Source organism: Takifugu rubripes, chromosome 19 (assembly GCF_901000725.2).
Source record: "Takifugu rubripes chromosome 19, fTakRub1.2, whole genome shotgun sequence".
Lineage (NCBI taxonomy): Eukaryota > Metazoa > Chordata > Actinopteri > Tetraodontiformes > Tetraodontidae > Takifugu > Takifugu rubripes.
This window is the reverse complement of record NC_042303.1, coordinates 8,316,601-8,337,410: the sequence shown is the minus strand read 5'-3', so window position 1 is coordinate 8,337,410 and position 20,810 is coordinate 8,316,601. Positions and strand designations below refer to the sequence as shown.

General features: G+C 45.3%; 3 protein-coding genes across 5 annotated transcripts in view; 1 reads left to right on the top strand and 2 right to left on the bottom strand.

The window, feature by feature from the left end:
- Positions 1–524: 524 nt before the first annotated feature.
- Positions 525–5,850, bottom strand: LOC101079540 (prostacyclin synthase-like). The gene is made up of 10 exons (XM_003973243.3): positions 5,351–5,850; positions 4,852–4,975; positions 4,400–4,575; positions 4,005–4,148; positions 3,397–3,524; positions 2,897–3,078; positions 1,823–1,958; positions 1,421–1,602; positions 928–1,079; positions 525–827 (listed from the first exon to the last, which is right to left on the bottom strand). The coding sequence occupies exons 1-10, from the start codon at positions 5,416–5,418 to the stop codon at positions 677–679; spliced, it is 1,443 nt and encodes a 480-aa protein (XP_003973292.2). The 5' UTR covers positions 5,419–5,850; the 3' UTR covers positions 525–676.
- Positions 5,851–5,972: 122 nt separating this feature from the next.
- Positions 5,973–10,457, bottom strand: thumpd3 (THUMP domain containing 3). 2 transcript variants are annotated; one of them, XM_029827036.1, is made up of 10 exons: positions 10,365–10,457; positions 9,736–9,973; positions 9,541–9,618; positions 9,054–9,461; positions 8,742–8,872; positions 8,376–8,445; positions 8,041–8,156; positions 7,847–7,951; positions 7,625–7,748; positions 5,973–6,360 (listed from the first exon to the last, which is right to left on the bottom strand). In XM_029827036.1, exons 2-10 carry the CDS (start codon positions 9,970–9,972, stop codon positions 6,178–6,180), a joined length of 1,452 nt encoding a protein of 483 aa, XP_029682896.1. In that variant the 5' UTR covers position 9,973; positions 10,365–10,457; the 3' UTR covers positions 5,973–6,177. The 2 variants fall into 2 exon arrangements, with proteins under 2 accessions (XP_029682896.1, XP_003973291.2); XM_003973242.3 differs by having other exon boundaries at positions 10,323–10,436.
- Positions 10,458–13,347: 2,890 nt separating this feature from the next.
- LOC101079091 (SLIT-ROBO Rho GTPase-activating protein 3) overlaps positions 13,348–20,810 on the top strand; it is a 30,769-nt gene continuing 23,306 nt past the window's right edge. For both annotated transcript variants that reach the window (XM_029826481.1, XM_003973241.3), the window contains exon 1: positions 13,348–13,910. In XM_029826481.1, coding sequence (XP_029682341.1) covers positions 13,847–13,910 — 64 coding nt within the window. In that variant the 5' untranslated portion in view covers positions 13,348–13,846. The remainder of the gene's footprint in view (positions 13,911–20,810) is intronic.

The following is a 20,810-nucleotide window of genomic DNA, read 5'->3' as shown; positions in this document are numbered from 1 at the left end:
AATAAAACCTGATAAAAACCTGAGCGTATAATATTATTTAACCTTGACTTTTACAGAATCAGTCTCTGGCTGTTGACAGAGGCTAATCCTCGGGTGCTAACATGTGCATTAGTTACTCATTAATCCAGGTAAATGACACAAAGCCACTCCTATTCATCCCAACCTACACAGTTTAAAACTGTCTCCCATTTGTAATGTAGTAGCTTAGAGGGGAATAAAAAAATATAACAAGTGAATGCACATTAGTCACACAACCATCAACCACACAACCTGGGGTCCATGTTGACGTGCTGCTTCTAACCAAGGATAATTTGGTCTCCATACCACATATGAATCTAAACTTTCCACTTAGCCTCACTCTGCAAACAGCAGTCATGTGACAGGGGACAGATGTGTGACCGCCTGTTCACAGAACAACCAGTCCATCATTGCACCAGCGCTGTCTATTCAACACCGAGAGCAAAATACTGATGTAAAAAAGAAGGAGAAATACAACCGTGGCGTTCAACCATAAACACAAACACTTTGGGTTGTTCACATTTATTGATAAATATCAAAATAATGATATGTAGCAAAATAGAAACCATAAATAAAAAAATACAAATGCAGGACACATATTTACACTATGAACAATGTGTTTGAAAGTGCATGCTTTTTTTTTTTTCTTATGTTGTTTTTAAAGTTTTTGCCTAGGTCTGTATCGGACCAGCAAGTCCCCCTCTGGTTGCAGCATCCCAAATCCATAACGACTGGCATTAACCCCCGGCATCAGCGCGCACGGGTCACACAGCTCCAGGTCGTAGTTAGTCAACAGCACGTAAATATACCTGAAGAAGAACCGTGACATTAGAACATCCCAGTGGACACAAGTTTTATAAATGATCACTTTATTTTCCTAAAGACAAGTTAGAAGGTTCAGCCGCTCACTGTTTCATGGTGCTAATGGCAAATTGTTTCCCCACGCAGCCATTGGCCCCTGCGCCCCACGGCATGCTGTAATACTTCAGCCGCCTGCCTCCTTTATAAAAGTCTTTCTTCACTGAGCCGTCTTCATTTAGAAAGCGGTTGAACATGTATTTCTGAAAAGAAATGTGGGTTTTTTTAAATACAAAATGCAACAGATAATAAAAAATGTGTGGCTAATTTTAGTTTTCAAGCAGTAAAACTGCAGCATGCTTCCCACTAATTAACTGGGTTTCTGTGTCTGGACTTGGATAAGTCCAGTTTGACCTCCCCAGTGGGTGATGCAGGGTGAGGTTTATTCATGGGGGTGGCTCGCCCCCATATAAATCACTACACAACTTAACGCATTAATGACCCAATAACAAACAGTAAACACGATGCGTACTAGCAGCAGGGGAAGGGTTTATAGAGGGATGGGTTAATGGGCATTGACGGTGTTAAGCTGTGGGAAACAAACCTGTGGTTCTTGGTGAATTTCAGGGTCCATTTGAGGGCTGATGAACGGGAACAAGCACACTCTGTCTCCTTTCCTCAGCAGGTACTGTTGGCCATCAGCCATGTGGAGAACCTTATCCTGCAGTACCTCTCTGGTGATAAAGGGGGCAGCAGTGAGTCTTAGGGCTTCATCCAAGGCGCTATCTGAGAGGAACCAAAGGAAAATGTCATTTTTTTAAATCACATTTCCCCCTGTCTTGTATTTCTGAGTTTTTGCTACTTCTTGGCACCAGGTAAGATGTCGAGTATTAGATAAATGATTCTCAAAGATTTTCTGTCTACTGCATCTTGCTGGCAACCGAATGAACCTTCTATCAGCAGAGTGATGGTGTCTGCTATCACAATTCCAGATTAAAAGCCTCACCAAACACAGGGGTAACAACAGAGCTGTCCAGCGGTGACAGCTGTAAAGCTTCCATCTCCGTCTTCACGGCTGTCAGAGCCTCTGGATGTGTCAACAAGTAGCCCAGCATCCAGAACGCAGCAGGACCGACATTACCCTGGAAACAAACAGATACTCGCATGACGACGGTGATAAGACTGCGTCTCTCACTGTTGCATAGTGACGACGAAGGTGCCCAGATAGTAATAACATCTGAACCTCTGAAAATCAGGGCTCTGCCTGTTGCTAGTGGAACAAACCACAATGTAATGTGGAGATAAAAACAATGGCAGAACATAAAAAACTGAGAGAAGCTCTGGACAGACTCAGGAATGGAACAGTGCAGTGTGGCGATGGTTTACTTAAAAAGGCCATCCATCTGCCATCTTTACCCATCTGAGGGCGAGACACCAAAGCTGTTTGGTTTACAGAAAGACAGCACTGCCAGGAGCGTGGCATGGAAATTTAACAACCTATAAAACACCACTAATTGCCACCTAAATCACAAGAAGGTGATATCATCCAATTGTCAGCTAGAGGGCAGATGCAGGAAACTTCCATCAGACAGTCGTCTTTTGATGATAATGTCAACCTCTGTATATTCCAGATGGACCTCGGAATTTTTTATTTGTTAAAAAGTGGAACTCGCTAAAATGATCTGATTAACCAAACAGTCACTTGATGCAATAACTAATCTTGAAACAGGGATGTGGCCTGATGAGTTACGCTTGAATTTCCAAAGACAAACAACAGAGCGTCACAGCTGACCTCTAACCTGATTCACATTTACTATCAGATAAATCTTTCTGTCAGAAAAAGGAAGAGAAAGAGAAAAGGCTGGGGAAAGTTTTCGGCGTTCATTCACAGCATCCTGATTCAAGTACTCAATGCTTTCTTGGCTTCTTGACTCGAAGGCAGCCGCAGCAGAACTTATTTGCGCCCCCTTGTGCCCACAAACGGTAGTGTTGCTACTGCGCTTGTCTGGGATCCAGGGCAAAAAAAACCCGACCTCGCAAAGACTCTAGCTGAGTAGTCACGCTCAGACATTCTGCTCACCTGTGTGGCCCACAGTTGCAGCAGCAAAGCCCTGGTCTGCATCTCATTGTCAACTCCTTCCTCCCGCAGCAGCCGTCTGTAGGCGTGAAGCCAGGGGGTCGAGCCTGAGCCTTTAGCGAGGCGTGCCGGAGCCAGAAGTTCCCAGAGCCTCTGGCGAGCACTCTGAGCTGTCTTCTTCTCATCTGCCGCCCAGAACAAAAAGAAAAACCAAAACAAAGTGTTGGGTCACAGAAAAAAATGTAAATAATTATTGTACAGGTGGGGGAGGAACATCATTTCAGGTAGGACAGGCCTGACTGGAGGTGGCGTGTGTTGTTCTGTGTTTGGTGAGCGCTCTTGTGCAAGACGGGTGCCAAAAGTATGACGATGATAATCAAGAATCGCGGAACAAGAAAGGTGAGGCGAGGCGAGGTGAGGCAGCGCCTCCAGATCATGTGGGGCTAAATATCAGCCGAGTCAGGTCTAAAATAGAACCGGTGCGCTTTGTCAATCTTCCTTACATGACTTTAGTGTTCCTCGTGCCATTTTGGTCAACAGGCCGTCAAACTTCTTGTACTCCTCGTAGATGCTGGCGAGATCCGAGCAGTTGTTGTTCTGCTCCCCTCCGAACAGCGTCAGGTACCCCACCCTGCAGCGAGAGAGAACAGGTGAGAACAGGTGAGACTGTGCCGCGCGTGGATAAACAGCGTTGTCAGGCCAACGCAGGTTTTCTCCCATATTGAACCGCGCTGCATTTTGCAACTGGCTTTGTTTTTTTTTTTATTCTTCCACCGGGTCGCATCACACGTCACGCGAGTGATGGCGTCACAGAAAAAGGTTACGCAATGCTGTAACATCTCGACCCGAAACGGATCTTCCAAAAAAGGTCACCCGGGAAAGGAAAATTCCATCACATTCCTATAAGTATGTGGTCATACTGCATTTCACTCAAGTGTTTACAAACACATAATGATTGAAATCACCCCCGTATAAACTATTTAGGGCTTTTTCTCATGGTGTGTATGTGTGTGTGTGTGTGTGTGTGTGTGTGTAAGTGTGTGTGTGTGTGAGTGTGTGTGTGTGTGTGTGTGTGTGTGTGTAGAATTGGGGTTAGAGGCCACTGTCTTACTTGAAGAGTAAGCTGTAGGAGAGGTTGAACAATCCATCTTCTTTCCAGTCTTTCTGGTTCTGAGGCATCTCAGCTTTCGCCACCTCCAGCATGTGTCTGCTCATGCTGCTGTTAAGGCCACACAAATTCATCCCCAGGAAGTGCCTGTGGAAATGAAAGAAACGACCAGTTCTCGTCAAAACCAAAAACAAAAGACGGCTGGGTAATAACAGAAGTAGAAGATCTAAAAATAGATTTCCTATAATCAAAACGTTATTCCAACAGGTTTTTTTTTTTTTTTGGAGGTGATGAAGTTTCATGTGATCTCAAGGGGAAAATTGAATCAAAAAGCATGAACCATGAAGTGAGAAGTATATGAGTATATTTATTTATTTTTTAAAAAGGGGGAACTTTACTGTGTCATCACTGCTTTTTCTTTGGCTGGTTCGTGGTTTGGGAGCCGGAGCTGGAAGATCCTCTCCATCAGCACCTTTGCGTAGCTGTGAAAGTCCAGACAGTCCTGGTCATGAATGACTTGATCGTACGAGTGTGGGTCCAGCAGCACCGTCACGTAACGTCCAGCAGCGCGCACCTGTGGGAGAGGCAGCAGGTGTGAGACCCTCTACAGCATCCAGCGTCCAACACATGCTCACAATACTGCAGTTTTAATACTGCTGGAGATGCAGCTTGGAGAGATTATTTACATCTTTAAAGCTGAGGAGATAAATCGTCACTTGGATGGAACCGTCCGGTTTAACTGTTAATATGTGACATGTTTACTGGCAGGTGACAGAAACCCACAGAGACCAGTTTTGAAAGAGTCCTCCATCCCTCTATCCCTCCATCCACCCATCCGTCCTCCACTCACTGTGAATATGTCTCCATGTTTACGCTTCATCCGCTCCAAGAACTTGGAAGCATCTTTTCCAAATTCAAGCGCGTGTCCCAACCATGGGATCAGCCCTTTGTCCAAAGGAGGCTCGTTTCTGGACCTAAAGTGGCAAATCACAACCACCGGATGAAATCATCACCGCATTCATCCTTTTGTCTGTATTATAATGATGGAGACAATGTATGGGGAGATCCCCTCAGAAGTCTGTCAGTGGAGTAGGTGAGTGATATTTATAATAATCCAAAGTGAAGGTTAGGATATTTCTCTATTTAACACCGTAGCGGCTCAACTACATTCCTTTAAAGTTTACGAGCCACAGAACACGAGGGATCGAGTGAGCGTGGATTGCTCCGATTCACCTCCAAAACATGATTTACTGTTCATCTTTTACTGATTTGTGTTAAGAATTGACCAGACCGGATCAAAGCCGGTGGGATCCCAGCAGAGCAGTGAGATGGTACCGGACAGAACTCACCTGGATCGGTGCCTGAGGATAAAGTAAAGCAGGAGTGCGTGGACCAGCAGCAAAACAGTCCAGATCATGTCGTTTTCCTCTCTTCCCTGCAAAATCAGCGAGGTAGCATCTGCCCCCGTGTGGGCTTTTAAAGACGCGCGCTGGCGTCACACGCACTGACGCAAAGACTATTCATTGTTGCAATGTCGGCTCCGGTGACTCGTTTGAAATAAGTTTAGGAAAATTCCTCCCGCGATCCAAGCGAAATCACCAAACTTTCAACATAAAAAAATACAAATAAACAAAACCAACAACTATACAGGTGGATAACAGCGACACGCGCGTTATAATAAAAGCTTTGGAGCTCTCAAAAAGGTTGCGTTTGTTTCTACCTGTAACTCCATCTGCGCCAAATTACGCACGCACTCGTTATCCGATCCGGGTGTGAAAGAGTCCCTGCTTGGAAATGTCCTACTTCCGTCTTTGGCTGAGTCCCGCTGCGTCTCTGCTCACACCTGTGGCGCGTTCAGGTGAGCATGTCCGATGAAGAGCTGAAGACCAGAGAATTAAAGTGGAACGCAAACACGCTTCAGATCTTTTATATTTTTTACCTGCTGGAAATAATGAATTCAAGACGGTGAAGGACATTTTGACTCTTTATTTGACCAATGGAACAGGAATGTCTGAACATTCAACAGCTTCCTAATGTGTGTCAGTCACTCCTCTGCTGCTCCTGTGACCGATTCCATATTAAATCACCAAAATGGAGCTAAAGGTGAACTTGAGGAAGAGCGCATAAATAAAAATGATCCTGGAGGGCCGGAGGACAACGTCATAGAGGATGTGAACTAGGACAGCTCCTTCTCCTCTTCCTGCGCATTATCGGCTCCCCGGGACTCGTAGACGTCCTCTGGAGTTTGTCCAAAGGTGTTTGCCGTCCGTTTCAACAGGAAGACCCCAGCGTGTAAACCTCCGACATTGACCCAAACAGTGTGCAGCTTCCTCCACAGTCCCCCCATCCTGGAGAGGGCCTGGACAGGACATAAATCGTGTGAGCACAGGCTAACAAATGACACCGCTTCTTCTGCGATATACAAATACAGCTGCTGAAAGTCTCCTTTGAGGCAGGGAGGGTAAAACGATGTTTTAGAGTCCCGTTTAAAAAGCTGATTTCAGGATAAAAGTGTGGGTTTTTTTAGGTTGGTGGAGGACGCACAATAATCTACAGACAAAGATCACATTTTTATAAAGGCGTCTTGGGCGAGTAGCACCCATCAACATGCGACTCATCGTCCGGGGGAGTTTAAAGTAAACCTTGTTGAGAATCACGAGCTTCCAGGTGAAAAGTAGGTGAGCAAAAGCTGACAGAACACCGAATGGAAGAAAACAAATTGTCTCACACACGTACACTCGCGAGTATTTTCAGTTATTTTCACATTATAATGGAGTTCCTGTCTTTTGTACTGCCTACAAATGAACTATTGTGCCCCCATCAGGTCAGAGGTAAAAGTACGGGAATATGACGGCACACATTCGTCAGACTGTTGACATTACTCTGGACTGAAGTCTCAACCCACTTTAACACTGTTTGGGCTTCTACTTCACGCTGAGCTGTAGAGTAACAGGAAGCTAACGCACCACAGACCCATCTGTTATTAGTAAGAACACAGCAGTTTCGCACAAACAGGAAAAAAGGCTGTCAGACTTTGTTGCAACATATACTTAGTGGTGACTGGATGACTTCCATGGTAAGTTTGTCAACAGGGACACACAATATCCAGTTTAATCTAGTGACACACCTCCATCACAACATAACTACGTTGCGGGGAAAGAAAAAAAAGCACAACCGTCGATTACAAAAGGGTGGAGACAAACAACAGTCTTGGTGGCACAAACCTCTGTTTGCTGCGCTACACACCCATCTCACTTTATCACAAGTTCAAGAGACATTAAAAAAACAAACAGGTTTAGGTGTGTCTAAAGTCTCACAGAGGAGGCAACAGTTCAGCAAATTAAAAATGAGGATTATAATTGTATTAAAAGTGCTGCCTTTGTGTATCTATATTGTGTTCCCAAATATACAGCTGCCAGTCACGGCGTGTTTACTGGTCTGTGTTAGAACCTCCAATGAACACTAAGCCTATTGAGAAGGGTACATCCAGATTAACATTTGGATTAAGCAAACAACAACAACTAGTACGGATCCTTATGAGTAAGGACTGCAGTGGGACAGCACCTTCACACTTATTTCAGATTCTTTCAGAGAATCTGTAGTAGCCCTGATTGATAACCGACCTTGGAAAAACACTTCTTATCCTGCGTCAACAACACAGCCTTTCCCGAGCCTGGTCTGCACACGCGGGCCATTTCTCTCAGGCAGGACGGGTAAAGGTCCCAGTTCTTCTTCCTTGAGCCCATCCTGCCAGACGACAAAGGGAAGAGTTTGTGACGTGGAAGCTTTAAAACAAAATGAAACCCACCGTGTCGCCAGGGATTGTGCTGCCTGCCTGTTGTTACCTCTTCCCGAAGGGCATGTCTGTGATTATTATGTCAATGGAGCTGGTCCTGATGGGTAGACTGCACAGATCCCAACGCACTGTGTCAATAGGCATTCCAGATGCACTAAAACAGATGTTGCACCCCTGTAAATGCTCAACAGCTGTAACAATGTATGGGAGATCACAGATGAATCAAAATGTCTCCGGTCTCACCTGCCTTTATCCGCCCGCCGCCTCTGAATGTGAAAGACGTTATTGACTGTGCGGTTAACAGCCATGTCATTGTTGTCACCGGCCACGTAGAAGGAACTGTTAAATTCAATGGCCCCCTTTTAAGCAACCCAAACAAAAGGCAACGGTTGGTGGAGTTATAAACTCTTTTTTCTCCTTAGAGGGAAACAGATCTGATGGCGTTAAGTTCTCAAGTGATCAAGCAACCGTGAGGTGAACTTGCAACAGAGAAGGTGTACGCGTGTCCTAACGAGAGGTTTTAAAGTTGAATAACTGAAGACAAGATTTCACTGGTAATCTTCAATGTGACGTCTCACCTCCAGCGGAATAGCACCAGTCCCACACATTGGGTCAAGAATTATATCTGAGGCCTGAGGTTTACAAAGCCTGCCAAAAGACAAGAAATGTCAGGTTGAATATGATAAGAAGCAGATCTGTTGTTAATCCATCCAACTAGCTTCTGTAATCTGCTGATTAGGCTTAACTGGGGGTGACGGGGAGCCTTGGAATTTATGCAAGCTGTCAATGGGTGAGTGGCAGAAACACACCCTGGACGGGTCACTGGGCCACAAATACATCACTCACACACTCAAATCACTGTAATCAATTCTAAATCACAGGCACTGGGAAATTGAGTAAAATCCACATAGATCTGCATGAATCTGCTCGAACAGAGGAATCACCTGAGCATCCCGTAGCACAAGGTCGAACGCAGCGTCGTGGGTCCAAAGTGGCTGATGTTTCTCCTGTGAAGACTCTCCTCGGTGAGAGCGATGCCAATCACCACCTCGTCATTGTGTATGTTTAGTAGCACCTACAGGACAAATATACATGATTAGAAAACGAATTATTAATAATAAAAAAAAAACCTCAAGCCATGAGGTTTGTAAATGAGCTGAATATTTGTTAACAATGTTAAAAGGTTGTTAAGGAAAAATGCTGCCCGGCTGGTACGGCGGTATTTATTTTGCGTCAGTAGAGTCAAGAAAAACTACCTCTACATCAAACTTTGTCATATCAGCTTTCCACTGGAAGAATTCCTGCACAGCCCCACCAAAGTCTCTGGCTGCCTCGTTGGAGGAGAAGCTGTGTTTGTCTCCGGCCCTGCTGCACGTCACGCGAAACTTAATAACTTTGGCTTCAGGTGCAGCCTCTGTTGACTCCTCCTCCTCAGGTATGCCCTCCACATTTGCCTGGGTTTCCACAGCTGCTGCTGCTTGAGGTAGATCTTGTTCTTCAGTGGTGGCGTCTACAGCCTCAGTGTTTGGCTTCGTTTTAGCACCACTGCCACCTTTCCGGAAGCATTTCTTCTTTTTGAATGAGCGGTTTAGTTTCCAAACCTCGAGAGCATTCGTCCAAGGGAGTTTGGAAGCCAGCTCCTGCAACTCCTTCAGCGTCTCCTCCTGAAAAATCGGGCAATGTTAGTCTGAGAGTCAGGCCGTCAAAAGCAGTTGAAAAACATTAATAGTTGCTACGGGTCACCTTTGATTCTTTAAAAGTGTAATGATCATATCGGTCAACCACAACGAACAAGTTATCCACAGACCTCAGAAGATGGACCTACAGCAGAAAAGATCTGTATTCAGTTTTCAGAAAGTAAACCTGGTCAAAGTAATCTAGTGGGGACTCAACAACAGTGCAGTGTGTTCTTTTTAATTATGCATTTGACTTTTATACCTGGAAGAGTTTGTCTGTTGTTATAGGAAAGTATATACGACCACGATCTTTACTGATGTGTACATCGACCCCGATCTTCTCCTTGACCTCTTCAGCAGCCGTGTGCTCGAATCCTGTGGGCACTGTTGCTCCAACGGTGACAGTGATGATGTGAGCAGCGTTGGCATCATTCTCTGCAGGAATGGGTTCCATTGTTTCAGGGCCCTGTTCTGCAGCTGCATCCTCCAGGGAAGACATGCTGTACAGTAGATCGAAGCAGACGTATGAGTGGACACCTGTCGACAAACTTCCGACTCACATATAACATCTAAGGATAGACCCACAATCAATCTGTCAATGTCATATGTTGCCATAAAGAGATGAAATCATGGCGCTGGCTACGTTAGAATTATATTACACTAACAAACGCGTTTTTGCAGTTAGCTCCAAGTACATTATACATATGAAATGTCATGCTTACAAACGTAATCAGAAATGCTTTCTACTATTAGCTTTCAGTGGCTAAAGGTTGTTTTAATGAGAACAGGGTAAGGTTAAACAAAAGAATTTCCAACCCCCTCTCGAGTGTTTTATTTTAAAAAGCCCACCGCTTAGTGTGTAGAAGTTTTAAAAAGTCGTTTCCAGACAACCTGCAGTTTAACTGTTAGCAGAAGTGAGACCAGTGAGTCAGACACGAGGCGAAGAATCACTTCCGCTTAACGGCACAGCACTTCCGGTTAAAGGCCTTCGGAATAAAAGCTCCGACTACGAAACCGTCTAAAATTAAAAGAACTTTACATAAGTACATACGCTTTACATTAAACTATCATATCCAGAATTCCATATAATTTTAATCATTATGAGAAATAAGTTTCAACCCAAGAATTCGACATGCTTAAAATAAAAATAGGTGCTTAGGTTTAGATTAATTAAAGACAAAGCAATTTTAAATCGATACTGACTTCCTTTTATTTATTTGTTGATAATACATATGAACAAAATTTATGAATGTACTTCTAAATTATTTAATTTAGCGCCATAACCTTGCCATAAAATTGCTAGATCTTTGTTGAACAGCAGAGGACGCCATCGCCTAGTTTTGGTTGCTTTTCTGAGACGAAACTCTGACTCGATAACAAAGCATCAAACCAGAACCCAGACATGTTCCTCCATTGGTCGACAAAATGTCTTTAGAGACTTATAATCACGTGAAAGTTCCAAAAGTTATATCCTAAGAAGAAAATTTTTGTAATTTTTTAAAATTTTGTAGGATCATTGGTTAAAGCGGATTTTTTTTAATGTTCGGATTTTGAAACAGCAAGAATTTGTTTGTTTGTTTGGGTGGTGTTTTATTTATTTATTTATTTTAAAAACAAACAAAAAGCAAACACTGAATTCTGAACAGAAGCCACTGTTTCCTTACAAACCCCAAATTACTGACATGAGAAAACTACATTTTAAGCGTTTATTTCCAGGGAAACAGCTAAAGCAAAGGAATGTTTATTCATATATGACATGACGCCTATTGAGTTTATGCATTCTCATATTTTCACCCATGTCTTTCACTAAATTCTGTTATAACCAGGAATATTATTTAGGCTGCACAAACGGCTGACAAGCAGCTCATTTCCCTACATATTGTGGCTTACACCAGTAGCATAGCATAAGGCAGTAATAAATGCAAGGTTACATAACTTAGGTCATGTTATGATCGAAGCCCCTTGACTTTGGAAGATCAAAGGTCAAATCACAGACAGACAGACAGACAGACAGAGAGAGAACCTCCTTGCTGCATAACCAATAATCAAAGATCACTTTTCAAATGCCTGACATCTCCTCCTGCTACCAGAACAGCTTTTTGTCTGCACTGGGGCTTGAACTGAGAACCCTCCCTTCTGCCCAGTCCCCAACAGACCGAGCTACCCGGCTCAGAGCCTTTTTTGTGGTTAGATGAAGCGTGTTTGTGTTGTGCTCGAGTCAGAACCGGATTCCCACACAACAGATGGCCCGTACCACACCGAGCACACGCAGGCTCTCCAAAAGCTTTATAAATGGATCAGTTCATTCCCTCTGCAGGGAGAAGAACCTATGACGGGTGTGAAAAAGCTCAGTGTTAAGAAAAAAATAAGGGTGACTCATGAAGGAACACAGCGTCCATATCAGTGGCTGAAGGCTTGATGCTAGAAGTCAGAGCCTCACAACAACGAGACAGAATACAGGCTTATAATAACACAGACACTGAGCAAATAAAACAATATAATCACATTTTTGGATCATATTCTGGATCAGCAGCCGTTCCTGGCTGCCTGTCTTAAATTTCTCTGACTTCTTTCATCACAATCAACTCTTTAACTTGCCTGCAGGGCCAAACATTCAGATTAGAAGAGTCAGTTTAGATGAGTTAAAAAGCAAAGTTTCCTGTGGACTTAAAATGAGTCGTATGCAGAGGATATCCCGCTTTCTAATATTGTGACATAAAACCAGAGTGCAAGTGTGCGTGCGCTCATGGATGGGATGTATCTGTGGAGATACGCATGTGACCTTCATGAACGCGTGTGTGTGCCCCAGCAGATCCTTTGAGGGATTAATTATAAGGCGTGGTCTCTTTATTGGACTAGCTCTGGCACGTCTGATCAAATCTGGAGAGTATGGAATGCTGGTCGATTCCCTCCAATCCAAACACTATTTTTGTTGAGTTCAAGGTGATTAATGGATCTAATGCCATTTACATCAATGCAGGACGTGAGATTCAGTGGGAACCAGAGATGCTGAAAGGCTGCAGAATGAGACCAAAGCAGGCTGCACAAAGCTGCGACGGGGCCCTTCTCACAGCTGCGGTGGTGAAGGTGACACCCCTGCTTCAGTCTTCAGAGCTGGGGGTGAATCAGAAGGGTGTGCTGCTGCAGAGGTGATGCATTCACCATTCACACTCTCCCAGGTTACAGGAAGAAGAGCTCTGCTCACTGTCAGACACACCACAGAAGAATTATCATTTTTAGGTGACAATACTGCGCAACTTGAGGGTTGAATCAGGTGGACTGGAATGTGTTGGTATCGAGGTTATTAGTCACATATTCAGGGGAGTAAACTTCAAAATATCCTAACAAGTATATACGGGCCTGCTTTTGACTTACACATCCTTGTCAATGTCTTGCAATTCAAAACGGTTCCACCCATAAAATTTATTTTATTACATGTTGCGCAGCGTAATAGCATAAATAACCAATAATATCTGCATTCACAGATGTAACAAATCAAACGTAAGAGCCCGAGATTTGATCCTACACGTCTGACGAGCGTAGTTTTCATTTTGGCAGAATGAAAACTAGATTAGCCCGCAAAACGAACAACTGGTCGGGGGAAATAAAGATTTCACTCTGTGGCAGCAGCTGACTGCGCCTCACCGGTAAATATCTGCATATTTAGCTCGTTTTCTGGGCGCAAATGTGCGTTTCTGAAGAAAATCAGTGATGATTGAGGTTTGGGGAACACAAATAACCGGAAGACAAATGGAAGTCGGGTTACAGATTAAGATTCAGGGTGTGTGTGTGTATGTGTGTGTGTGTGAGTGAGAGAGGGAGAGAGAGAGAGAGGGCGGGGGGTGGTTGACAATATGAGGCGGCTCACGTGACAGTCTTTTAAATTCCTGTTTGACTGCAGCCCAGTCTCTCTCCCCCAGTATGAATGGTGTCCGTCTGTCTCGGAACATTACGCACGTCTGCTCAGCTTCACCCAGAGAGGCAACGAGGATTCATCCACCGCAAACCTCCAACTGCCTCCTTTGACATGTTTGTTCTCAGAGTTTGAGCTCGTCTGTGTCTTTTATTTGTCCCCCACCACCTCCCCGCTGGAGCCCGTGACTTGTGGTGCCAGGCAGCAGCCAGGGGGACATCCAGGAGAACCCGGGAGAATCCAGCAGAGAAGAATGCAGCATCGCCTTTGTCCCTGCGCCGCTGTCAGCAGAAGGGTGATTTAAAGTGTTGGACTGCAGAAACACCGCACTTTGTTCTCCTCAATGCGCGGCCGCTAGAACGGGAAGAAAAGGAAGAAGAAAGGGGAGGAAAAGCGCCGCAGCGTTCCGAGATCAAGACCTCGACGGCTCCCTGGGTCCGTGCGCCGAAGGACAGGAGCGATGTCATCCAGCAGAGTCAGGAAGGACAAGGAGATCATAGGGGATTATGAGACCCAAGTGAAAGGTGCGGTGTGGCTGTGTGTCCGTCCTGTGTGTGTGTGTGTGTGTGTGTGTGTGCATTGTCTCTGCAGAGCCTTGACCGAGCTACTGTTCCACAACCTGCAGCCTCCAGGAGGCTTTTTTCCTATTGTGCACAAAATTATATTGCATTCAACAGGGAATACACAATTGCCTTCTTCTATGGAAGCAACACACACACACACACACACACACACACACACACACACACACACACACACACACCAGTGGCATCGCCAGTTATTCGGCTCTGTGCTTTGTTGCTAGGTAAAACGATGCAGGGTGTTCAGACCCGTCACGCTGTCACATTCAGGGAAATTGTGTGTTTTCAGATTGGGATCAGATTGTGTTCCATCCCCATCACGCGCCTCGCTCAGCCTGGGCTCTGTGTGTTTTAAACGCTTCGATTAGTGGAGCTTTCCTCGCCCTGCGCTCACCTGGCGACGAGGATACAGCACGTCCACTACCAACAACGTTCCACTGAGATGAGAAAGTGCTCCCACTCATGGTTTTGGTACACGTCCACCTATTGTCCTTTAGCTTCAGCCTGATTAGCGGTTACAGACCAGAACTCCTAGATGGATGTTGTGGTGAGTCTGAGGAGGAGCCAGAACCCGACTAAAATATCATGAATGGGAGCTGACCGTCATTCAGAGACACACGCGTTGGATTTTGTTATGATGCTCACTGTCATAATGGAGCCAAAGCGGCGTCACCGTCAAAAGGAACGGCTGTAAATTTCCAGTCAACAGGCCATTCCCACAAACATTAACCAGGTAATTGCTGTTAGGGATTGTTAAAGAGGAGGCAGCTAATGTTCATACACTCAGGCGGTGTGGAGTCCTTAAGTGGATCTGGAATTCTATCCCTGACACGATGCACCAGCGGTTCAGCTGAGCCCCCCCCAGCATCGGGCACCAGCGTCCAGGTCAAATCTTCCTTTGGTCTGGGTTCCTTTTTTAAAAAAAATCACTCTACACTCAACTAATCAACCTAATTTTAGCCAATTCAAGCACCAATCATTTGTCTTAGAATGAGCTGTGATTGGAGAACGGTTGTTGTTTCCTCGAACGGGGGAATGCCGCGCCTCCTGTTTGCCTTAGCGAAAGGATTGAGGGGGAAGTTTGTTCATTTGAAGAGGCTCCTGCTTGTTTGTCATTCTCAGCTGGCTTGTTGTGTCGCCTGCAAACACAGGCAACCTACCTCGCGGCCTCGACCTACCCCGGCAGTGAGGAGGCCGTAATGAAATTCAGCCGAGAAATTGCTCCTGTCCTGATTTGATTTATTGCTCGGTGGCTGGCGTCTACATAGTTGAGGGTGCCAAATCATCTGTGGGTCATTGATCGGGCCAAAACAAGATCACAGGGGTTATTTTACTATGTATGAATCAACACAGAAGCCCTTCATTCCAGCCGGTGCCCAGCAACAAAGACTGTTCTGGTGCCCCCGATGCAACTAAATGCTGCTTAAATGCATGGGCTGCAGGTGTGGTAGCACATCACGACCCAACCATTATTTGCTCCATCACACTGCTCCGCCACAATACCAGCCCGCCGCTATGAATGCGGTCTTGGCGACCCTCAAGGCTCCTGCCGAAGCCGAGCTTTTCTAAAGAGCTTTAAGAGGCGATGTTCACTTCACACAAGCTGCTCGGCGGGCAGATCCCACATTAGCATGTCAATAAAGAGGGGTCACACGCTGAAAGGAAAGAGACTCCTAGGCTGGAGAGCTCGGACTCTATTTAGCTCTAAACTGCTGTTTGGCTGCCGGACTTCAGCTCCTCTTTGCTCCTTTTAGTGCTTTTATTGGAAGCTTGTCAAGCGTCCATCAGCTGCTGTCAGACATGTGCCTTTAGATTCCGAGATTAGGATATTGAGCTTTCACAGCTAAAAGTGCTATTTTCCAAGGTTTGATAGAGGAGCTCAGGCAGGACTTAGATGGACTTGTCCCTCAACGATGACTTTAGATTTGTGTAGACGTGTATTCACCCTGTGGTGACCCACCTACCAACCTGGAGATAACTGAGAGGGGAACTGAGAAGGGAGGCACGTTCCCTCCTTGACTAGAGGAGGTGGAGGGTGCAGAGTTGGCTACCACTGGTGCACGTCAACCTGCGCTACATCAGGTCTGCAGGTTCAGAGGTGGCACCTGTCACAGGCATCAAAGAAAGGCTTTTTTTAAAAACTAAAATTAAATAAACAGCACAACTATTTACAGCGTACTCCACTGCTTAGGTCCTCCTTCGGCTCTAATTATCTTTGTTAACTTCATGTGTTTACCATTTACCAGTACCGAAACTGACTGCAGGCCCAACAGGCTGTCTGCTGCTTCCTGATTCCTCCCTGATAACAAACAGAGCCTTGAAAATTTTGAGTTCACCCAACTGAAAAAGGATAACTTCACCCCCACTCCTCAAATAAAACATGCTTTATGCTTTGATTATACTTCTCCTGCTGCATTTGTCTATATTGGACAATTACACCATCCACCCACATAATAGGACACAGACAAACACACTTGAAAATTAGTTCCGTCATGGCAATGAATGAAATCCCAGTGTCTTCCAGCTGTACAGATGAATGCCCACCCATGCTAACCACACACCAAGACTCAGCCAGAAATTTAAAGTGTGTTATTATCACGTCATGTTTTGAGGTTTAACTTTGTGTACCTGCAGGCTCATCACACATTTCGTGGTTTTTATCGATGTAACTGGAGCACGATCGCAAACGACCCTATTCCCTACCCATCCAAATGATCTTAATCTCCGCTTTCAACTGAGATTGTTTCCAAAAGCTCCAGAACGATATGCTAGGTGTGCCTCCATTAGTGCCGCAGGCTGGCTTTGCTCAGCGCCTGCAAAATACTGATTATGATGTCAGCTCAGGTTTGTTGCTGCCCCGGTTGATTTCAGGAACGCATCTCATGATAGTGTGCTGCTGCTGTCATGGTGCGAGCTGGTTAGTTAGCTCTTAACACCCTGCAGGGAGGTATGACGCTCACGTTAGCGGCCGTCAGGATACAGAAGAAAATGTATGAAATGTTGCACCAACTGAGAGACTAAGGATCCTCCAGCTGTCAGACCTGGCAAACCTGCTTCGGACCGAGAGAGCAGATTCATTATTATTGTGTCGGTGTGTTTAATCTCACCGTCAATGAAGCCTGACCTTTGACCTGCGCTGGTTTGGCTTTTGTGATGTCATATTTAAGGCGCAGCCAAACGAGAGAACCATCAAGACGCATCTGTGCTGGTGTAGTTAAGACAAATTCTTCTAAGGGCCTCTGACTGAGAGAGGAGCTGTATTACATTAGCATTGGGCAATTTATAATAAATGTGTTCACAGTGGAACATGAGTCAAGCTAATGGATGCTGACACTGAGCCTCAGTGAGGAGCCGTTGCTGAACTTCCTGTTTTAAGTGACGCAGAGAAGCAGAAAACTGCTCTTCCTCTGCTAAAATTTGAGAACACATTTGACGTGTGCAAAAAGCACGTTTGATCAGGTAGTTCCGTCTGATGAACTGGGAGGATTTATACAAGAATAACACTGTGTTTGTGAAATGGGTGTGGTCCTCCAGACTTGGAGATGTTGAACTGCCACTGAGATTAATTCCCAATTACCGGGCCAGTTAAAGTTAAATCCAATCAGACATGCAACATGCATTAATTACATTTCCTTACTCATGTTAATGGGTCGCGTGAAGCACGTCTTCTATTCAGATTATTATGTTTAGAGTTGTGTTGATGTTTCAGTTTGAGCTTCTTCAAATTCATTTTATTTGGTTGTTGAAGAAATGGCCTAAACCTGCAAAATCCCGTATTTCTCACCTGCAATTAGGAAGGAATTGGCATGGTAAGCGCCCCCCCCCAGAGACACTTTCCCATAATCCCACCCTACTGTGTGTGAAAGGTTCCATTCAGAGGCTTTGTAAAGTGAACCTTTACCCCTTCGAACTGTGACAGAAGAATGAAAAGTCACTCCAGTAATTCCTATTCCAGCAGTTACACTGGGAACCCACAAAGAAAACCTTGATTAGTTCATAAATACACACTGGTGTGTGTCATTGTGCAGTATCACAACTAGCTAACACTCTGAGTGTTCTTCCCACCCCTGACAGAGGTATGAAAACACACCTACAGTGTGCTGGGGGGGATGTTAGCTGGGAATATTAGCGACATTGCTGTTGTTGCTGCAGTATTGTAGCCTGCAGCTGCATGCTAATCTGCACTGTAAACATGGAGCAGCAGCAAAGTTTGCTTTGTTTTACGACTCTTAAATAGCTTCAAGTATGAAGGCCGACGCCCTCCGTCCGATCGATACCGAACAACACAGCTGAACGCAGCGTTCAATAAATACCAACACTCATAACGTGACGTGTGTGTGTGTGCGTGTGTGTGGGGTATGTCTTCATCGTCATATCGGCGCTGATAATTAAACGCCATTTGTTAATCGTGATGCCGTGTCTTGGTTTAAGCCTGATGTAATACCCGATGTTAAAAAATTCTGAATTTAATCTGCGTCGGACGAATGAGAATAATAATTCCTAATAAGGAATAAGAAGACCTCCTGCTGTGAGGCACTAACTCGAGAAGCAGAGGAAGGAGGTCAGAGAGAGGCACTTTTTAAAAAGAAAACTCTCAGATCGTGGCTGTGTCCAACTGGGACCTGTTCAATTAACTTTTTTTTGCAAAGCACACATCTCATTGGAGACTTCAGAGGATTCTAGGGTGCATCTATTTGTAGCCAACATCCCTTTCACTCAAGGTTGAGGGTGGAAATAGACGTCTCTGCGGCTCAGAAGCGTGACCCTGTATCAGTAGGTGTGATTTAAAGATGCATATTCTTATTTCAACATGCAGGAAGTGTCAGGAGGGGACTTTTTCCAGTGGTTGACACTCATGCGAGCGCATCATACGATCTGGAAACAGTAGATGCAATCAGCTCTCCACAGGAAACATCAAATCGCTTGTGCGGCTCAGAAGTGACGCGGCTGCCTGCGTGTTAACATCAGATTCACAGATAGGTTTCTCTCTGCCATGCCTCACTGCACACATCTCCACGCGCCTCCTTCCTCTATTCCGCCACCAGACTCCACCTCTTTTCTAATAAGCCGATCCCGAGGGGCCGGCCCACGCCCCTGTTGCCATGGAGATTTCTCGCAGCCCCGGTCCTTCAGGGCTGGATCTGGGATTCAGCGCCGACGGACGCCGAGAGGGTGCGTTTCCAGTTGTGGCACAGGCTTCCCTGAAGCATCCTCCTCACGTCACACCCTCATCCGATGACCATATGGTCACCAGAGGACCGGACGGAGAAAATCCAGATTCGTGAGAACATAATTCTTAGTCAGGCCAGATCTTTAGTCCAGAAGGACACGTAAAAAGGACACGTCGTGCATCAGCTGTAGGAGCCTCGCCTCCAGCCGCTGATTGATTTCGGCTCCTGTTGTCTTATCTCCAAGCACGTGTCCTTTAGAGGTCGGGGCTGGGCCTGACATTAGGGCCACAGCCAAAATTACATTAATTAATTAAATGGGATTAGTTCAGTGACTATCAGCGCGAGGGACAGAGTGAAGGAAGTGAGTTCTGGTTCGGACTTGGGTTGATTTTTTTTTCGTAACTTTTCGTTGATATTCTTTCCCAAAACAGCAAGGTTAAAAAAAAAATCTTCATCCACAGTATCCTGTAAGTCATCGAACCCTTTCCCCCGCTTCTCCTCGGCCTCCCAGCTCTCCTGAGCGCTCCAGCCTCCTTCAGGAAAATCCCTCGGAGTCATTGACCTGACCTCCACAGCACCGACATGTCAGGTGGCACCGCTGAACCCTTTTTGCTGTCGAACGCACCTTGTGCTCGAGGACGCGGACACTTTGCTACTGCTGCTCTCTGTTCGGAATACAGTAGTCAGAATAGAGTTGTAGCTATATAATAGCGATATGTTTCCTTTTTTTCTGAGATAAAGCCCAAAGCGAACGAGGTCAAAGGTCAAAGATCTCCAACATCCTACTATTGTTTTCGGAGGGTTTCCTGCGCTGCGAGGAGACAAGCGTTCGTCCCTGCCCCCGTTGCTCAGGCTGGAGAGGAGAGGAGACGGGGCACGATTGACAGGGCGCGATACGAAGAGACTGCAGGTCATTTTAAGCAGGACTGGTCTGATGTAAGAAGCAGACGTGTGATTTTACTCCTACACACACACCACACCACCATGACACTATTGACAGTATCCAATGACTCAGGACTGGGAAACATTCAGTATGACAGTGGTAGCTGCTTTCATGCTAATATCAGTTCCACAACCCAAGCCTGTAAAGCGGCTCCTCGCCACGGTGGGGACGCCGTACCACCTGTCACCTCCGCACGCCACCCTTTTACAGTAAGTTTTCAACCGCATTCAAGGGTCGTGATGTCCGACTAGATCAGTGGTTGGCAACCCCCGGCTCTGGAGCCGCATGCGGCTCTTTGGCGCCGCCCTAGTGGCTCCCTGGAGCTTTTTCAAAAATATGAAAATGGAAATTGTTTTAATATAATTTCTGTAGGAGGAAAAATGTGACAAACATTCTTAAAGTTTTCCAATGCTGTATAAATGTGTATAATAAATATTTAATTCCAACATCTCATTACAATGGGATGGGAACTTAAAGCAGCATCGTACAACAGAGTGGTCACGTGGTGCCTCATTCTCTCCAGGATGCTGCAGGGAGATAAACATTTCATCATGAATGCTCATTATGTATTTGTAGCCTACTTATCATTTGGAAAGTAGGCTAATACAGCTAATATAGACACTTACAGCATGTGTTGCCTTTATTATAAGCCCTATACATATAAGGCTTTTAATTTTTTGCAGCTCCAGACAGATTTGTTTCTTGTTTCTTTGGTCCAATATGGCTTCC